Genomic DNA, 20,367 nt, shown 5'->3' with positions numbered 1-20,367 from the left:
TGACAGCTCACACTGTATGCGATGCCATTGTGAGGACAGGGCCTTCCTCACTCCTCCATTAAGTGACCGAAATGTCTCCAACCACGACAACGCGCTCGGAACATATATACAGAATCCCTAGACAGCGCCTGGAATTACCAGCCAGCACAAAAAGAGATCACACCCTGGGAAGACCTAGGACCCAATATGAACCTTTATTATACCTTCAAACAAATTACAGGTGACAGTCTTTAACATCATACTCATCGTTTCATTTCAAATCCTATGTGCTGGAGGACAGAGCACAAAGGACAGAAATTATAGCACTCTCCAAAGTCCTTTGGGACTTAGTGTCCCTACCCCAATGTTCTAGAACCGAAATGCAAAAATCACCTATTACTCTGCGAACATTCAAAACAGCCACAATCCAGCTCTTTCAAGCATTTTTATTTTATTTCATTTTTTAAATGGCTTTTAATGTGCAAAACATTCTCGTAAATGTGTTTCTATGGCAGGAATAGCCCATTCTGCGAACAGGGGAAAGGACTGCAGTGTGTTTAATTGGGTCATGCCGTCAATTTTGACATGGCACATCATGTTCCTCGGGTCCCCGGACGGAATTCAGGCCAAATTCATCTCCTGGCTGCTCCATACAGCTTTCACCACCGTCATACCTGCATCAGACCTGAGCTAAACAGTCTATGCACACAGTAAATGTCAAAAACCCTTTAACCACATCAACTGTGAGCACGTACACTGCAGCAGCACTGCATACAGCTGAGGATGAGTACAGTACAGTGTGTGACATCAGCTAAATAAACTCCCATCATGCTTTCTGACCTTGAGGAAGTGTGATAAGACTTCAGAGCACAGCTTTTGTGCTGAACCCCATTAGAGGATGATTACTTTCAGCAATTATGTCCAATCGTGCGTCAGGCGGAGCTGGCGACCAGACGCAAGTTATAATTAGTTTGTGGGCTGAAGAGGCCATTCTGCTTCAGAAGCTTCCGGAACAATCTGCCCAAACGAACCTGTTTTTCTTCTGGGTGCTGTGGGGTTGTGCGGGTTCTCAGAGCAATCACATTTTCCTGGGGCAGTCACGTGATCAACCACCACAGGTAAAAAATGGACACAGTAACGTGCCACTTAAATGCGTTTGGTTAAAACTTAACATTTATAGGTGTCTCGGTGGCGCAGCCTGTAGAGCACTGACCGCATGCTCATTGCGAGCCGCGACGTCGGCGGTTCGAATCCGACCATCCGACATTTGTCGCATGTCTTCCCCTCTCTCTCGCTCCCATTCTTCCTGTCTCTCTATACTATATACTGTTCAATAAAGCTGAAAAAGACCTAAAAAATATCTTAAAAAAAAAAAATAAACTTTACATTTATTTATTTAATCTTTACTTTCATCGTCACACTGAAGTGCCAATGATTTGGTTGATGGACCTTCAGATTATGGTCTCTTGTCAATATTACGCTTATCACAGAAAAATCAAGTACTATATATAAATCCGGTAACTAATCATACAACATTGTTACATTTAATCACTAAATTACTCAAATATGTTTTTGACCCAATATTTGTGAATGGTATTGGGTACACAAAACATCCCAGAATGCTGTTAAGCGTTTCCGAAGCACAAAGACACGCAGATCCGGCTTGCACTGTCTGGAGGGAGGAAAAGCCAAGAAGCCCCCACCCACCCCACTCTGCTCTGCTCGGCCAATCGGCTGCTGGCTTTTCAAAATAGATTACCGGAAATAACGGACACATTCTAAAAACCTCATTAGTTCATGAAATCATCAAGCTATTTCTGGCCTCCCTGTGGACCTGGGTTTGAGGTTGGGAGGGGTCCAAATCTGCCAATTTGGGACACCAAAAAGGGGGCCTTCAGGATAAATGAGTCACACAAAATCACCTGGGTCTGTCCCAGCCAAACGCAGGTAACACCCGTCCACACGCCTCACACTCCCAAGCTCCACCCCTGCACCGGCTTTAGCGCCAGCCCCTAAAACTGCGACGTTCCCCTCAGGCAGAGAGATAAGCACCCTCCAAAACCCAAATAATCTACAGGCTAGGGAATCCCCCCCCCCCCCCGGCAAACAGGTAAAAGGTGAGCTAATGCAGTACCTGAAGGGGAGAAAACGGTAGAAACAGACGGAGGGGACACAGGTGACCTGGGAGGAACACGGAGGTAATGCGGTATTGGGAGTTAGCAGGCAACTGAGCCAGTAAGCTAACGGCCACAGGTGGGCCTCTACGACGGCACCCCTGAGCAGCCAGATGCTCCATTTTGTTTCATTTTGTGGACACAGACGTTAGAATCCTCACAGGCCCAGGGGTCTGCAGCCTCAGTACTGGGCTGCTGCAGGAGCTCACTGCAGTCATTTCTCAGCAGTTAACTGATGAAAGAAGCAGCAGAAGCAGCAGCATTACATTATATGAATGGCATTTGGCAGACGCTCCTATCCAGAGCGACATACAGTTGATTAGACTAAGCAGGAGACAATCCTCCCCTGGAGCAATGCAGGGCTAAGGGCCTTGCTCAAGGGCCCAACGGCTGTGCGGGTCTTATTGTGGCTATACCGGGGATTGAACCACTGACTTTGCGGGTCCCAGTCATTAACCTTAACCACAACGATACAGGCCGCCCCCCACCAAAAGCAGCAGAAGCAGTAGCAGTGGCAGCGGCAGCAGAAGCAGCCGGTTACGCACGCAGGTGGCAAAGCTAACCGTGCCTGGTGGTGAGGGTCTGAGCTGGGCGCTCATTCTCAGGTTAAAAACTAAACCCAGCAGAAACCTGCTGCTCCAGGGTTAGGGGAGTAGCCCCCCACCCCCCTGCGGAGAGGCGATGCTAACAGACAACCGGGGTTTCTGGGGCATAAATAACGATATTAGGCGGGAGTGTCGGTGCCATTCTCCCCGCTTTTCGCTCACCCCACGCCCCATGGTGACAGCAGCAGCAGGACCAGATTGGGGGTGCAAGAGGGCACCGTGACCACTCACCCAAGGATCCTCCGTACGGATGCTCTGTTTCCCCCTCGTCTCAACCTTCCTCTACCCAAAATCCTCGCTGGCCTGTGGCCCAATCCCTCGCACCCCTCCCCAACCTTTCGCCCCCCCGGGGGGAGCAGACACTGCTGTCTGGTCTGCTTCTCCCCTCCTCTACAGCCGGGTCCCTCCTGAGGCTCCCTCACATTGGGGAGTTCATACTCTCCACCGGTTGACTGTTTTTCTCTTGTCTTTTTCTTTTTCTAAGTGAAACAGCTCACTTTTGGGGGGTTCAGGCCACAGAGAAGTTTCTTTGTGACAATGTCTCTGAAAAAAAGTGCTAGACATATAAACAAATAAACTGAACTGAATTGAAAGGCTTGTCCCAGGCCTGCCCGAAACCTTCCTCTCCTCCTGATTGCATCAAACTGAGGGGGCTCATGAGGGGACCTGGTCAGCCAGCCTGGAATGCTCTCCCTCTGCCTCCCCGTCTGACCCCCTCCTTCTCCCAAAGCGAGCTCTCCCACCTTGACCCCATCTTAAAGCCCAACCGCAGGCCCAGACACGTCCAGCAACTCCCATAAAAAAGGGGACTTCTCAGAAAACAGGCACACAGCAACAGGTACACACACACACTCCAGCGAGTGTGACCCATCCTGTGTCTGCCACTGTTTTCAGGCCCAGGGTCAGTTTCTACACAACCTGGCTCCATGCAAACTAACCCTCCAGTTGTTACTTCAGCCGTACCCAATCCAGCATGGTCACAACAACAATAACATTCAACGTGCTGGGAACCCGTAACTCAACGTCCGCGACCGCTATTTCAGCCGCTATTTCAACTACACTATGACCAATTAGCGCTCAAACGGCCTGGAGGTCCAACAGTGGATGTTGCAGGGAGGTTGTGCCCTGGGCCCTACGTCATCATTAGCGTTGTTACATTTACCACGTAATAACAGGATGGAATACCCCCCTCCCATAAACGCTGGCTGACTGTTCCCCCCCCCCCCCCTTTTTTTCTTTCCTTTCAGGCCAGTATTCCGCGTGTGGTTGAAAAGTAGAACGACAAGCAACACTTTTCTCGCTCTCCCCCACTCGCTTTTCCCCGTGATTTGAGGCAGCATGGCTGTGTGTGAACGGGTTGGGCTGTCGTCCCACACATCTCCCTCCCTCCCTCCCCCCACTCAGGCACCCACCCACCCACCCACCCACCGAAACATGTAGCAACAAAGCGCCGTTGAATGTATCTACCCCCCCCTCCCCGTTCCCAAACTCAGGTAGCAACTCGAACGCGCTAGACTCGCCATTGTTTCCCCATCAGCATTGTTTCAACGCGCCCGTTCGCGGTAAACATTCGCGTTCTGGCGTTCAATACGGTTGACTTCAAATAAAAGGTATGTCGTCGGTCCCGCTTCCTCTTCCTCCCCCTTTTCGGATCGCCCCATCGCGATCTTTTCCACCCTCCCTGCCTCCCAGCGAGTTCTGCGAATGTTCGTGTCGCTACAAATATAAATGCTCTCGCTCCCACAATAACTGAGAGGATGCGTTATATAAAGGCTAAATTCTCTCCCTATTCTGGCTCTTCCGAGAATGGATCCGTGCCAGTGGGAGTTGTAGTGACTGTGTTACTAACTAAAACGTGCTTGTTCGTTTAAAAGGGTCAATCAGAACAATAAAGTAAACAAGTATGAATCGTTTTAACAATACAAAATTTAACTCACCGCGGCTCCAGCTTCACGAGGCGCAGTCTTCAATAACCCCTTTATTAATAACAGTGTGCTTATTTTTTTCTCTCTCACTCTTCCCCAACCCCTGTCTCCACTCTCCACACCCCAGGAATCGAGAGTGTGCGGGGTGGGTTGGGGAGGGGGGGTCTGGGGTGATTGGAATGATCCGGCAGAGGCAGCCAATTTAGAGACGGGCAACAGATTACAACCTTTTGCCACACTACTGTTCAAGTCACCAAAATATCCAACGTCTGTTCCCGACCGCGGATAATTATCTCCTGGTTTGCTCGATGCGCAGTACTCTCACGATCTCCCTTTTTTCTGTATCCGAGCGCGTCGGCCACCGTTCCTAATCCGCCATGTTGTGTCTCTTCGCTTGGAATGGGAAGGAGAGAATCCGGGGCCCCTCCTCCTTCCTTCCCATCTGCGCCACCGCGACCTCTGGCGGCCAAACTCGGAACATTAGGAAGAGCCCGGGAACAACAGGAGCGTCGTACTAACTGGAACACGAAGTCCCCTTGTGGTCACTTTCAAGAATACACTTTTCTTTTCCAAGAACACAGAAAGCTACTCCTCCTGCCATACACGAACCTTATCCCAACTCATTGTCGTCGCTGATCGATGTCCTACAAAATGTATTCAGAATGCAAAAGCATGTATTAAAGAACGAGCATGTTCGCTTGATGTTTTTGTTTTAAATTTTAACTTCAGTTTTATAAAACTCAGACTCAAATCAGCAATTCTACACTCTACACCAATTCTACACCAGTCGAACATCTTTCCACTAGGTCGAACCCCCCCCCCCCCCCCCCCCCCCACACACACACACACACACACACACACAAATACACACACAACCTTTCCCCCAAGGTCTTCATCTCCAGGTCAGTGTAAGTGGGTTTCAAAAGTCTGAGGATAGATGCAATTCATTCTTTCTCCTGACAAATTATTCACTAAAATCCATTTAGTGGCCAGTGACAAAGAATTATCAGGACATTTTTTCTCTTTCAGATACATACTGTATGTTCACCTTTTGTTTATATTACTGTGATATCTTTCTTGCTTTTTTTTTTGGTAGAAAACACACTGGCTTACTGAATTGCTTAAGCAAAATTAATATGTAATTTGAATTTCTTTAATTTGATTCATTTTCACTTCCAAAGTGCACATGTTTTGTTCATGTTACAAATCTCGTGAGACCAAAATTATGCCAAACTACACCTTCTACTCTCAAAGTTCAAATAAACCATTCATGCAGATATTACATTAGTAAAATCCAATTCCTCTCAGTAACACACACGTAATGTCATTAGCTAAAATGCTTTTTCGTCGTCACTTCAATAACATGCCTGTAGTCGGTTCTTTGATGAGCTGAAGTTATACTGATTCCTCCAGAGAAATTCTAAGTAAACAATGCACATTCTATCAACGTTTCTCCAAGCACATTTTTAGAATGCGAAACTATTTGGCATTTGGTCCGCTGTACACTTGTCGAGGAATGGACACTGACATTACCTTATTTCCTGTAGCATGTGAATTTCCAAATTGCAGAGAAGGTGAGGTCCCCCCCACACTTGTTTTACCACCCACATGTTACCAATAAGGAACTGTTGTAGCTAAAGTAATGCATGTTAAAATAGGTTATACAGATAGAACTGTGAGTTTTCATGCTTTTAATTGGTATATCCTGTTATCATAATGATTGAAGATTGTAGGCTGAAAAAAGGAATGAATGCAAAGAACCCTCACAAACCCTGGGCTGGTGAGACTGAAGGGGTACATGACACAATAAAACATGGAAAGTCAGTTATACAATTTGTTTATTAAGTTGATTGATAAAGTGGGAACAATAGATCATCAGGTCATTTCGAATTTGGCTGGACGCACACAATGTGTGATAGTCATCAAGATAACGCAGTAATAAGTGCAGATTATTTCAAGACATTCCTTGCAGTAGATGGTGATAGTGACATGCATGTTTGATTACTCTGGAGGATTACGTTCTTTTCATTAGTTATTGTAGACCTCAAGTTCCACATAATCAGAGGGAATTATTTGTTCATTGATTATAACAGTAGGTCACTTCTGGTATGTTTGTGACCAGATCAGTATCACTAAAAAGAATGGGTGATACTGATACGTCTCACACTTCCATCTTCAGCTGGTGCAAGGCCTCCACGTGGCCCAGGTCATAGACCAGTTCAGTTCAGTTCAGTTTATTCTTTGTCCCAAATGGGCAATTTCCAGTAGGGGTTGTCCTCTGAGTCAATCCAGTGGGTCTGGTGGAAGTGGGGTCCATACCTGAACTTCACATAGGGTTCTGGCCTCTTCACTGGGTCCCCATCCAGCCCCCTTGATCACCTTCACCCGGAGCCGGCCTCTCATTGGGTTTTGGGGGCAGCAGTCAGCAGAAAGGTTGGGCTGCCCAAAACACTGTTTGGGAGGACCGACTTTTGGGATGGCATTCTCCTTCAGGTATTGGTTGACCGTGGACTTCACGTTACCCCTGACGACAGGGTTGGGAATCAGCTCATGGAGGGGGAACAGGGAGTACGACACAATGTCTGGTACGTCCTTGAGGCTGGTCTGCCATTTTCGGAAGGCGACAGAGTCGTTCTTGAACAGGGACACCTCTCCCAGCCACTTGTGTCCCCCCAGGATCTCGGTGACATGGTTAAGGTATGACAGCTGGGAGCCCGTCTGGATGTCCTGGTTCTCCAGCAGAGTCCTGCACTGGCTGGTGGTGGCGGAAGGTTCCAGATAGCCCAGCCCCACAGAGAGGCCCGTGTTCAGGCAGTCCTTCACCTTGGTGGCTGAGTGGCTGTTGACGGAGGCCAGGCAGGTGCGGATGGAGGTGAGCCTCCTCAGACGACCGCCCAGTTGCACCTGCCGGATGTAGTGCGTTCCGTAGGTGTGGATGAATCGTTTGTACAGGTGCTGTGTGCTCAGATTGTACTCCTGCGGGAGAGAGCACAGCTGCTGTTGGAACTCTGCGCTGAGAGGTGGGTTTCCTGAGACACACAAATAAAAATGAATACAAATACAAAAAATACAAATAAAAGAGCGTTAAAAGAGTGATATATGATAAGCGTGATATTGTGCATTACTGGAAACGTAACTACAAGACAGAAGAAAAGTAAATAAAATAGTTATATCATTTTTGCTTTCTGATATACTTTTCAGTGTATGTTGTCAGTGACCCTGGCGATGCAACTATTGGGTCCAAGTCCAAGTGCACCACCTCCCCTCTGCCTGCCATTTGTCACCTCTCCATAAACTCTTTTGGATGTTCCCCCTCATCCTTCAAGAGGGCCCACATTACCCCTCGCCTGAAGAATCCCACTCTGGACCCTGCCATCATCCAGAGCTTCCATCTGTTGTCTGTTCTTCCTTTTCCATCCAAATCACTTGAACAAGCTGCCTTTAACCAACTCTCTTCTTTCTCTTCGCAGAACAACCTGCAGGACCCTCACCAATGGCGAGTCCATTGGAGTGATTCGAGAAATGTCTGTCTCAGTCTCCATTAACTGCGCCGCTCGCTACATTGGTGTCCAGAAGTGGGATAGAGGCTACAAGAGATGGGCAGACAGCTTGATGGTCTGGACTAACAAATTTGGTTAAAGAGGGAAACTGCGAGAACGGCGATGACACTCAATCAACAACGACCCGTCATGCTGACAGCTAGCCTGGCCCCACCTGCACAAGCAAAAGTTCCATCTGCCTTTTTCAAGGCGGATTCCGAGCAATTCCGTGCTGCCCTTGTAAGGGCAGACAAGCAAATTGCACGACCACGGGGGGCCGGATAGGCAAAGCAGGCGGACTGTACCTGCACCACAGCCTGGAGGGGCGGGCCTGCCGAGCACTGATTGACACAGGCGCCACCATCTCCCTCATGCAGCCAGGGACGCTCCCAAACACCATCAGGGAACCAACGACCACCCAACTGCAGTCGGTGACGGGGCAAAAACTGGGCAAGAAGACGGTGAACGTAGAAACCGGGGGACAAGGAGTAACGCACGAGTTCTGGCTGGTCGACATCAGCGCTGCGTGCATCATTGGCCTGGACTTACTGGCCCGCTGGGGCGCTGTTGTCAACACCGCCAATGCCACTCAGCCATCAACCTTTACCCCCCACACCGCCCCAAAGAAAAAGCGGCTGTCCCAGAGGATTCGCTGCCGAGTGGCCCGTCCGCTGCAGCCCACTGGCAGGGGCTTGGCGAGGTTATCCACCGCCTCAGTGAGGTAACCTACCGGGTGTGCATGCCAAACCGTGGCCACCAGGTGGTGCTGCACCAAGACCGGCTTGCACCATAGCCATACGCCGCTGAAACAGCAGCGGGCAGACAAGGCAATGGGCACCCTGCTTCCTCCACCCCTCCAATGCCAGAAGAGCCCGTTCCGCTCCCCAGTCGCCAGCCCGGGTGACAGGGGAGACCCTCTGACTGTCTAAGGGACTTTGAGGTGGGCTGTCTAACTACTGTGGGGTCGTCGGAGACTGGAGACCACTTGAGTGGGGGCTATGTGACGATTCTGCCTCCTCAATGTTGTAGCTGGTCAGCTGTGAGTGAATGTGACTGTAATGTGAACGTCTGCTGTACATTGTAGCCTAATTGTTGTGTGTGTCTATCTCCTTTTCTTCATGTGTGACATTACATGTGTGTGATTGGTCGTTTTGGAAATAGTGTTTGCCCCAATCAGAGCCTAGCTTGTGAATAGAAGCATTGTAGCGGATAGTACTTGTGGTGTTCTGAAGTAGGCTACAATAGGCTACAATGTTCAAGCATGGAACGTACAATGTTACATTCAAATTGACTACACTGAAAAAAACACCTAAATGTCAGCTAATCGCTCAACACTATTGACTGGCCAAGTCAATCTCCTGACATCAATCCAACTGAGCATGCATTTCACTTGCTGAAGACCAGACTGAAGGCAAGCAGCCCCTCAAACAAGCAGGGGCTGAAGAGGGCGGCAGTACAGGCCTGACAGAGCATCATCAGGGAAGATATGCAGCATCTGGTGATATCTATGGGTCATAGACTTCAGACAGTTATTGATTGCAAAGGATTTGCAGCTAAATATTAAATATGATTACTTTATTTCATCCATCCATCCATCCATCCATTCATCCATCCAAATCACTACACTGTTTATGCTTCCCACACACGTTTTGTTTTGGAAAGCTGACAGGGACAAACGCAACAGCGCCTGCCATCTTTTCGTAGTCTTCTAGTAAGAAAATGTTTGCCAAACAGGTGACTTTATAAGATCTTGACTTTGGTGTGCTAGACAACAATATTTATAGTTTTCACTTTAGCTAACCAACTATATTGTGAGCAAGAAAGAACGAACGAACAACACGATCAGAATAACCCCCCCATCCTGCCATTGGCTGTGGCAGTTGGAGCCATTTTTCAACCAATGAGATTTAATTGCTGTATATCTGTACAATGCTTTGGTACATTTGACCGCCCGACAAATGTACAGTTTGAAACCCAGATTTAAGGACTATAAACATAGGCAGGGGGTCAACATGTAAGTGAGACGTTTTCAATGATAGGAAGGGATTTACAATGGTCTTGTAACAATGTTTTAAGCCAAGAACCTGACTTATTGTACCTTTTTGGCCATTCGCTTCAGCTCATCTGCTCCGAGAATCGGACAGAGGCTGAATGCTGCACAGCGCACTACCAGGCCTACAGACACACCCAGTTACCTCGCGGTAACTTAGTGGCCTATAGCGAGTGGAAACTGGTGTACGCGGAACGCTACATCAGTTTACCCCTGCAAAGCTCACCAACGAACAACAGCAACAAACTTTTCCACCCGGAAAAAGGACCAGTGACCTTCCAGCAACCGAGCGGACCAGACAACAACGCGCAGCCCACGGGAACATCCCAGCTCTGCGCACCTCTCCAGGACATCATTCACATTACCATCGCCGCTCCTACAAGGACAGCACGTCTTTTGGATCCAGTGTATGGACTCAGTAAGACAACACACATTCAGGCACAGCCAGTGTTTAGTTTAGTCTTGATTGATATTGTGAATGTGTTTTTCTATTTGTCTGTGTTACCGTTTGAATGTATTTTTGTTAGCCACATATATACGTGAATTGATTCGCCGTCTTTCGCGTATGTAATTACAGTAAAACTCTAGCCTCTCTTTCCCCAGCTAACACAAACACTCCCACTTTTACCTTTCCTTTGTTCAAAGGACACACACACACACACACCCTACTAATTTACCCTACTAACTTCCCGTTAGTTTATCTCTTCTGTGTTTGTATGTTTGTTTAATAAATATATTTTATTAAACCCGGTGTCTGTTTTGGCGTCTCATAGACATGAGAGCCGAGTTAAAGCAGTCTTTCAGAACTTCCAACCTTCAGGTTATCGGTATGTTTAATCATTAAATTGGTTATTTTAATTATTAATTAAGACTAAATTTGTGGTTAGATGTTTCTGATAACAGTAATTTTATGAGACCGATTACTTTTTGCAGTTATACTGCTACATAACATTAATTGGCGCCCTGGTTTCGCAGAGAGTAAAAACCCTACAGTTAATTTGGTGCCCCGTGCAAATGACCCTACACTGGTGTAACGGTAATCTGGAAACCTGTTGGAATCAGCCAGAAACTGGTTCTGCTAATTTAACAGACTGTTATTTTGGCGGCTTGATCCACCTGTAGTGGCTACAGCTGAGCTGGTGAGAAGTGAAGACGGACTTGTCGCTCGCAGAGGCCTCAGTGGCGAACTCGACCGCGGTGGAGTGGCTGCCACCAATGGTTAGATGGGCCATGTCCCGAGGCCCAGGCCCACGGTCCAGTCGTTCTCGATGAGGTCGGTCGTGCTGTCGGCCACGGAGGTGACGGTTGCGAGCAGAGCGCTGGACAGCTCCTGCCTGCAGCTGGTGAAGGAGCGCCAGTCCAGCACGGACAGCGGCAGTTTCTGGAGCTCGTCTCCATGAAGCGTGTTCTCACAGAGGGTGCACGAGTCGCTCGAGTCCAGGAAGGTCTGGAGGTCGATCACGTACTCGCCTTTGTGCTGGAGCTTCATGACGTCAAAGCCCTCTCCCGCCAGGTTGTGCCCGGGGACAAACGGGGCTGCCTGGCATTCCTCCAGCGTCCCCACCCGACAAGAGAGCACCACGCACAGGTGTCCCAGGACCAGGAGGCACAGGTAGAGTTGGGGAGTCATAGCTCTCACTGGCAGGAGAAAAGGCAAAATGGTTAAATCTGGGGGCCCTTTCACAATTTTCACACAGACCATAGAGGGTTCCATAAAGGTGGAAAATGGTTCCCCTTTGGAGACAAACCAGAGAACCCTTTTGTTCTGAGTGTGTATGCAATATCATGTTATGCACCGATCAGCATCTTTGACTATATTCACTGTTTGCAATGCCGTCTGTTTAAAAGGTCGCCGATATAATCTCAAGGCTTTTGGAGTACTCCAAGTTAAATTAGACAAGTATATTGCAAGAATAAATGTGTTTGGGAAATACATTAGTTTGTATGTTTCTTATTTTGTTCTTTGAATATGTAGCTGAAACACACACCTGCTCATTCTCCAGGTAGTTGTGTGTGTGTGTGTTTGTGTGCGCATGTTTATATATATCTCTGCAAATGTATATAATAATCTAATAATAATCTAATCCCCATTCAGGTATTGAGAGTAATTATTAAAATGTATCAATTAATTAATTAAGCATATTCATTAACCAATTAAATTGATCAACCCCCATTCAGCTTCACCTGTTGGAGGAGATGACATGCAGCCAAGCTCAGCTTGCTAGCAGACTGCTCTCTTCAGTTCCTGTTGACCCAGCTGAGACTTAAAATGGCTGCTTCTCCTCTCTCACCTTGTCCATGCGTTGTGCTGTGTGCAGGGACCCGGTCCCTCCTTTTCAAGATTCATTTGGCCTTCAGTCTAGTCAAGCATGAGAACCCAGCTGGGGTTTTCTCAGACATTAGGACAGAGTATCCAAAAACAGCAGAATGCGGTAATAACCCTATCTTCACAACGTGGAGCCACAACGTGGCTCATGTTGGTTTTTCAAATCAAGTAAGTATTGCTTTTATCAAAAACCTCATTACCCACCTTAAAGCATATGATTTTCTCTTAAATCTTCATTTACAGTATATTTCTAATCTAGTGTCTTACATTACCTGTCCTACAGAATACATTAATGCAGAAAATTGGAGGCATTATTGGCTTGATAAAGGAAACATTGAAAAAATTGAAAGCAGACAATTCCCAATTCCCGACAAGCAATTAATTTGTTGTTCTAGTTAAATAGAAATCTCAACACTAGGATATTCCATGCTTGAACATATTCACTTTATGTTAATGAGGTTTATAAACGTATCAGATTCTGGAATTGGTATTTTTGTCGATCATTGACTAAACTGCATGGTATATAACAGGGCCCCAGACTGTGACTAAATGGTCACATTTTGCGACCAGTTTTGTAACCACTACTGTAAATGATGCGACACATACAACATACAAATGCCAATAATGTAATGTAGTGTAATGTAACATACAGAAGCAGACATAGAAACAAATACAGTTCTCGTCTGTATGTACGACTGCATGATATAAAAATAATTTCCGAACAGATTTATAAATTAATAAATAAATCAGTGAGCATATTTTTCAGCTGAGCAACTGTCCTCATTTGATAGCCTGTGACCCTATATTTTACATTACACAGGATATGATGTTATTTTTTATGGTGCTTTTAATTTGGGGGCCGTTCAGCATTTTGAGTTTATCTCAGTAATCAAGGCCCAGCTCAGATGTTCCTAAATCAGCCAAAAGAGCTCTTCACAGAGGTTCTCAAGTGGGAACCTTCCTTCACCAGTGTGTCATTGAGTTAGGCCTACAACAACTCCAGAAACTTCAACAGACCCAGTCCCCTCCATACCCCCATCAGGCACCCTTCACTTTACCACAGGTGCACCCTGTGCACAGAAGAACAGCAGTACCACATAGACCTCCCTCCTCCCTGAAGGTTGCAATAGCCCCTAAATGGTAAATGGTTGGCATTTATATAGCGCCTTTATCCAAAGTGCTGTACAATTGATGCTTCTCCATTCACCCATTCATACACACACTCACACACCGACAGCGATTGGCTGCCATGCAAGGCACCAACCAGCACGTCAGGAGCATTTGGGGGTTAGGTGTCTTGCTCAGGGACACTTCGACACAGCCCGGGCAGGGGACCACCTGAGCCATGTTGCCCTTACTGTATGTAATGAATTAAATCGCAATTTATTTATCTATATTATTGTTACGTCCCAGTGTTTTGGGATGTATAATGCTGTTGCTTTTTGGCTGTTTTGGGCTGGGTACTGCTGTGTTTTTGTGTTTCCCTATACAGGTGGAGGGGAGCATGCATTCCGTTGCTGAGAGACGCACTTGGACAAAGAGGATGCAGCATCTCGTCACGTTGGAGACCGGACCAGATGCAGCCGTTGCTAAGAATGCCGGCGGTCGTCGCGGAGCAACACATGCCAAGAAGAATGCAACTATATAGGAGCTGCACGCTGTCAAGAGCGCGTCTACATCAATTCACATGCAGCTGGAAGCTACGCCGCTTTGACCCCCGTTACCAACAAGTTGTCTGTGACTTTAAGAGACCGAACTTTGGAGAAGTTTCACCCCGTTGTAGAACAACTTAGACGGTGAGATTTCAGAATCACGGACCTTTAATTAACAAGGATATTATTATTATAGGACTCTGTTTAGCGTTGTAATTATTAAACATTCTTTTACTTCTTTATAACGATGCGTACTGGTTACTTCTTTCTCAAGGGTTTGTGACAGTGAATGTTACGCCGTAATCAACTCTCTTTGTTATTGAAACATCGGTGAGTACCAGGTCGTAACAATTATCTATATTTATTAGCCTATTAATAGCCATATTATGGGTTCTATCTGAATCAAAAGATAATCCACAACAAGTCATAGAAGCCAATGTCGAATAAAGATAAAAAAGCCAAAAATAAATACAAACAAATGTGTTGCACATATTAGACAATAACATAATAGTAGCCTATAATAATTGGAGAAAAATGGGGCCAGTTTAGTTGAATGCTGCAGTTTTGCAGTGGGCTCCAGAATTATTGGTAAATATGCACAAATAATACTGTCAACTAACAAATAATACAGTTTTTGACATGAGCTTTATTTTCCATCATGTGTAAAGTACTGCATTTTAATAATGATTAATTTGCCCCAAGCAGAACGTTACAGAATAATTGATATCCTTGGGTTTTGCATGCAGACCACACCACTGGGTTTTGATGGAGTCTGAGACTGAAATCGCCACTGCAGAACATGGATGTCGTTTTCACTTGACCAATCCTGTGTGGATTCTGAGGTATGTTTGGAGTCATTGTCTGGCAGGACAAACTACCTATGACCAAGTCTCAGCTTCCTAGCAGAGACATCCTGATTTTCTGCCAAAATTTCCCAGTACTTTGCTGAATTCATTATGCCATGGCATTGATGCCATTAATTGGTGCCACTGGACCAATGGCAACAAAATATCTCCAAAACATCAATGAACCACCGCTTTTTTAAATTACATTAATGGTATTTGGCAGAGGCGGCACGGATGGTGCAGTGGGTAGCACTGCCGCCTCACAGCAAGGAGGTCCTGGGCCGGGGCCTCTCTGTGCGGAGTTTGCATGTTCTCCCCGTGTCTGCGTGGGTTTCCTCCGGGTACTCCGGTTTCCTCCCACAGTCCAAAGACATGCAGGTTAGGCTGATTGGAGAGTCTAAATTGCCCGTAGGTATGAGTGTGTGAGTGAATGGTGTGTGTGCCCTGCGATGGACTGGCGACCTGTCCAGGGTGTATTCCTGCCTTTCGCCCAATGTATGCTGGGATAGGCTCCAGCCCCCCTGCGACCCTGATCAGGATAAGCGGGTTCAGATAATGGATGGATGGATGGTATTTGGCAGATGCTCTTATCCAGAGCAACGTACAGTTGATTAGATTAATCAGGAGCAATGCAGGGTTAAGGGCCTTGTTCAAGGATCTTACTGTGGCTGCACTGGGGATTGAACCACCAACTTTACGGGTCCCAGTCATGTACCTTAGCCACAATGCTACAGGCCGCCCCAGGATGTTGATGGTGTGCATGGCCAACCTCGTGCCACCCATCCAAAGAGTTTGTTGGGAGGAAGGTGCCATTTTAGAATTAGTTTTGGAGACTTGGATACCCTAAGACGCAACCAAGCAATTTCACTTTTCACTTTCATTTCCATGAATTGTTAGGGGTGTCAATAATATTGAGACCTGTGGTTTTCAGAAAAAAAATTGATTATAAAAAACATGAAAGGAACTGTATTGAAATAAAAGTTTATAGTTGTCCCATATGTTTGAACATAGCATAAAGATTATTATCTGTGTTGTTTATTATATGCAGCCTTTTTTCTTCATTTTCAATAAGGGTGCCAATAATTGTATGTATACAGTAATAATGTATAGTCGGCTCCAAAATTATTGGCACCCCTGACTGGCAATGCACAAAAAATACTTCAACATTAATTTGAGGTTTAGAGAGAATTAGAGATGAATGTTTATTGACAGCAAGTAGTTATGAATTATGGCCATTTAAACTGTGGATTTCATGCAACTTGCCACTTTTTAAGTGATGCCCCTCTAAATTTTAAAAGGCTCTCACAGAAAAACGAAGCAGCATATCTAGCAAAAATTTGCAAGATTTCTATTCCTCATCTTTGCCTAGCACTGCACAAAAAAAAAGAAATTTAAGGGATGCTGCAGTGAACTTCATTTTGAGATGTCAAGGAAAGGCCCTCCTGAACTAAAATGATCGCACAGGGATGTCCTGAATGACTGAAGTGACAATAATACCTCGAAAGTCAGCCATACAATTCTAACACTTTATTTATTTGATTAATGAAGTGGAAATCACTGGAACAGAAAATCTGTGAACTTGGCTGGACACACACAATGTGTGATGGTCATCAAGATAAGTTAATTAATCAAGATAATCATAGGTAGATCAAGATAATAAGTGCTGATTATTTTAAAACATTCACTACAGTAGATTGGTGATAGTGACATTGCTCTGGAGGATCACATACATGTAATGTAATGTAATTAGGTTCTTTTCAGTGACGCTTTTCATTGACGCTCCACAGAATCAAGAGGGAATTATTTGTTAATTTGTGATAACAGAAGGTCACATCTGGTATTTTTGTGACCAGATCAGTATCACTAAAAAGAATGGGATTTGGCCTGTTGTTCCCTGACTGGTCACTGGGGGGCAGGCTTGTACTTGGCACACTGGTAGCCGCTGAGTTGTGGGTCGCAGGTGAGAGTGTAGGAGTAGGAGAAGCCCCCTCCTTTACTGAGATTGCAGCTGAGAGAGTGGCTGCCCTCCTGCAGTCGTGTACGGCAGGTGCCAAGGTGGTCGTCGTTCCACACGTCCTTGTCCCACACTTCCATCGTCAGCTCGTGATAGGCCTCCACGTGGCCCAGGTCATAGACCAGGTTCCAGTAGGGGTTGTCCTCCGATTTGATCCAGTGGGTCTGGTGGAAGTGGGGTCCATACCAGAACTTCACATAGGGTTCTGTTCTCCCAACGGGGTCCCCGTCCAACCCCCAGGCCCTGATCACAGTCACCCGGAGCCGGCCTCTCATTGGGTTTTGGGGGCAGCAGTCAGCAGAAAGGTTGGGCTGCCCAAAACACTGTTTGGGAGGACCGTCTTTTGGGATGCCGTTCTCCTTCAGGTATTGGTTGACCGCGGACTTCACATTCCCCCTGACAACAGGGTCGGGAATCAGCTCATGGAGGGGGAACAGGGAGTACGACACGATGTCTGGTACGTCCTTGAGGCTGGTCAGCCATTTTCGGAAGGCGACAGAGTCGTTCTTGAACAGGGACACCTCTCCCAGCCACTTGTGTCCCCCCAGGATCTCGGTGACATGGTTAAGGTATGACAGCTGGGAGCCCGTCTGGCTGTCCTGGTTCTCCAGCAGAGTCCTGCACTGGCTGGTGGTGGCGGAAGGTTCCAGATAGCCCAGCCCCACAGAGAGGCCCGTGTTCAGGCAGTCCTTCACCTTGGTGGCCGAGTGGCCGTTGACGGTGGCCAGGCAGGTGCGGATGGAGGTGAGCCTCGTCAGACGACCGCCCAGTTGCACCTGCTGGATGTAGTGTGTTCCGTAGGTGTTGATGAATCGCTCGTACAGGTGGCGGGTGTTCGGGTCGTACTCCTGCGGGAGAGAGCGCAGCTGCTGTCGGAACTCTGCGCTTAGAGGCGGGTTTCCTGAGACACGGTAGCTACAAGTCAGAATAAAAGTGATAAAAGATTCACATGAAGTCAGAGAAAGCATTCTGAAAAGGTTAATCACCTTGCGGTGACATTTTCCATGTTTTCTTTAAAATGTTTTTTTAAAATTTAAATAACAGTTCCAATGTTGCCAGTGAAAATACATATGATTTAATATTGTTGAAATGTTCTTGAAGCGCGTGTTTCACCCTCCACATTCATGGACATATACAGTGAGGTCCATAAGTATTTTGGCTCTGTACTCCAGCAAGATGAGGTTACATTGCAGACTGTCACCATTACTTTGAGGGTGTCAGGTGATATTTGTAGGGACTGCATCCCTCTTTATACATAGCCTTGCATTTTAGGGGGACCAGCAGTACAGTTGGCTTCTCAGGTGTTTCTTATGAGACTAATGTATTCAATTGGTACCTCACTGCAGGCATAAGAAAGCTTTCAGTATGGAGTCTTGATTCTCTTTGATTTGCCTTTGGAGTCTGTTATTGGCATAGGTCAACATGAGGGGCACAGATATCCCAATGACAGTCAAGGAAGCCATTATGTCACTGAGAAAAACAAAAGACATTGGCCAAACAATAAGCTTACCAAAATAAACTATCTTGACTATCATGAGGAAGAAAGAGAGTACTGGTGAAAACAATGATTGGGAAGGGGCTGGTTGGCCAAAGAAGACCAATTTACCACCATAATGATGAAAATCCCCAAACGCCTGGTCAATAGATCAGAAGCACTCTTCAGGATGCAGCTGTAGCTGTGTCAGTGACTACTGTCTCTAGAAGACTTCAAACAAAAAAACAGTGGCAAAACTGTAAGATGCAAAAACTGGATGGCCAGGTTACAAATTTTTAAGAAGTACCTAAAAGAGCCTACAATTCTGGAAAAAGGTCTTGTGGACAGATAAGACCAAGATTGACTTGCATCAGAGTGATGGCAAGAGAAAAGTGTACATGTGTAGAGTAGGTCAAAAGGAACTGCTCGAGATCCATTTAGAATTCATTCTGAATAGTACATTTTATCTGCTCAACTTCAACCACAAATGCTTCCAAACTCATTGGATGGTGCTTTATCCCACAGCAAAGCAATTATCCCAAACATACACCGGTGCTCTCTTTCTTCTTAATGACGTTCCAAACATTTGTTTTAGTAAGCCTATTTTGTTGCCTATGTATCTTACTGTTTTTATTTCTCAGCCCCATAATGGCTACTTTGACTTTCAGTGGTACAACTTCAGTGGTCCTAGTTTTGACAAATGATTCAATGGCAATTTCAATGGCAACCAAAGGCCAAGAATACTGAATCATTCTTATCCCTGCATGAAGGAAGCGATTGAATACACCTGTCTAATCAGAAACAACTGAGAAGCAACTGTCCAATTACTTTTGGTCCTCTAAAATTGAGGGACTATGTATAAAAAGGGATGTAATTAAGATCACCAAATTTGGATGTAAAAAAAGTCACATTAAAATAACCTGTTGGAATCAGCCAGAAACCGGTTCTGCTCATTTCTTTAACAGACTCTTATTTTGGCGGCCTGACCCACCTGTAGTGGCTACAGCTGAGCTGGTGAGAAGTGAAGACGGACTTGTCGCTCGCAGAGGCCTCAGTGGCGAACTCGACCGCGGTTGAGTGGCTGCCACCAATGGTTAGATCGGCGATGTCCCCGAGGCCCAGGCCCACGGTCCAGTCGTTCTCGATGAGGTCGGTCGTGCTGTCGGCCACGGAGGTGACGGTTGCGAGCAGAGCGCTGGACAGCTCCTGCCTGCAGCTGGTGAAGGAGCGCCAGTCCAGCACGGACAGCGGCAGTTTCTGGAGCTCGTCCCTGTGAAGCGTGTTCTCACAGAGGGTGCACGAGTCGCTCGAGTCCAGGAAGGTCTGGAGGTCGATTACGTACGCACCTTTGTGCTGGACCTTCACGACGTCAAAGCCCTCTCCCGCCAGGTTGTGCCCGGGGACGAACGGGGCTGCCTGGCATTCCTCCAGCTTCCCCACCCGACAAGAGAGCACCACGCACAGGTGTCCCAGGACCAGGAGGCACAGGTAGAGTTGGGGAGTCATAGCTCTCACTGGCAGGAGAAAAGGCAAAATGGTTAAATCTGGGGGCTTTCACAATTTTCACACAGACCATAGAGGGTTCCATAAAGGTGGAAAATGGTTCCCCTTTGGAGACAAACCAGAGAACCCTTTTGTTCTGAGTGTGTATGCAATATCATGTTATGCACCGATCAGCATCTTTGACTATATTCACTGTTTGCAATGCCGTCTGTTTAAAAGGTCGCCGATATAATCTCAAGGCTTTTGGAGTACTCCAAGTTAAATTAGACAAGTATATTGCA

At 46.5% G+C, this 20,367-nt stretch overlaps 2 protein-coding genes and 1 pseudogene across 3 annotated transcripts in view; all 3 read right to left on the bottom strand.

Annotated features, from left to right (window-relative positions):
• ptpra (protein tyrosine phosphatase receptor type A) overlaps positions 1 to 5,066 on the bottom strand; it is a 39,870-nt gene extending 34,804 nt beyond the window's left edge. For both annotated transcript variants that reach the window (XM_061262472.1, XM_061262473.1), the window contains exon 1: positions 4,696 to 5,066. The gene's annotated coding sequence lies outside the window, so the exon portion shown is untranslated. The remainder of the gene's footprint in view (positions 1 to 4,695) is intronic.
• Positions 5,067 to 6,917: 1,851 nt separating this feature from the next.
• LOC133141521 (perforin-1-like) lies at positions 6,918 to 11,902 on the bottom strand (annotated as a pseudogene).
• A 5,095-nt stretch (positions 11,903 to 16,997) lies between these two features.
• On the bottom strand, positions 16,998 to 20,089 carry LOC133141520 (perforin-1-like). Its single transcript, XM_061262091.1, has 2 exons — positions 19,575 to 20,089; positions 16,998 to 18,024 (listed from the first exon to the last, which is right to left on the bottom strand). The coding sequence occupies exons 1-2, from the start codon at positions 20,087 to 20,089 to the stop codon at positions 16,998 to 17,000; spliced, it is 1,542 nt and encodes a 513-aa protein (XP_061118075.1).
• Between the last annotated feature and the right edge of the window lie 278 nt (positions 20,090 to 20,367).

This window comes from Conger conger, chromosome 12, assembly GCF_963514075.1.
Source record: "Conger conger chromosome 12, fConCon1.1, whole genome shotgun sequence".
NCBI lineage: Eukaryota > Metazoa > Chordata > Actinopteri > Anguilliformes > Congridae > Conger > Conger conger.
The sequence above is the reverse complement of the archived record's forward strand: the minus strand, read 5'-3'. Positions and strand labels throughout refer to the sequence as shown.

Excerpts from the sequence above, each read along its gene's own strand:
- LOC133141520 (XM_061262091.1), bottom strand. The coding sequence starts at position 20,089 with ATGACTCCCCAACTCTACCTGTGCCTCCTGGTCCTGGGACACCTGTGC. Across the intron at positions 18,025-19,574 it reads CTCAGCTGTAGCCACTACAG|CTACCGTGTCTCAGGAAACC; the intron begins GTGGGTCAGGCC and ends TCTGACTTGTAG.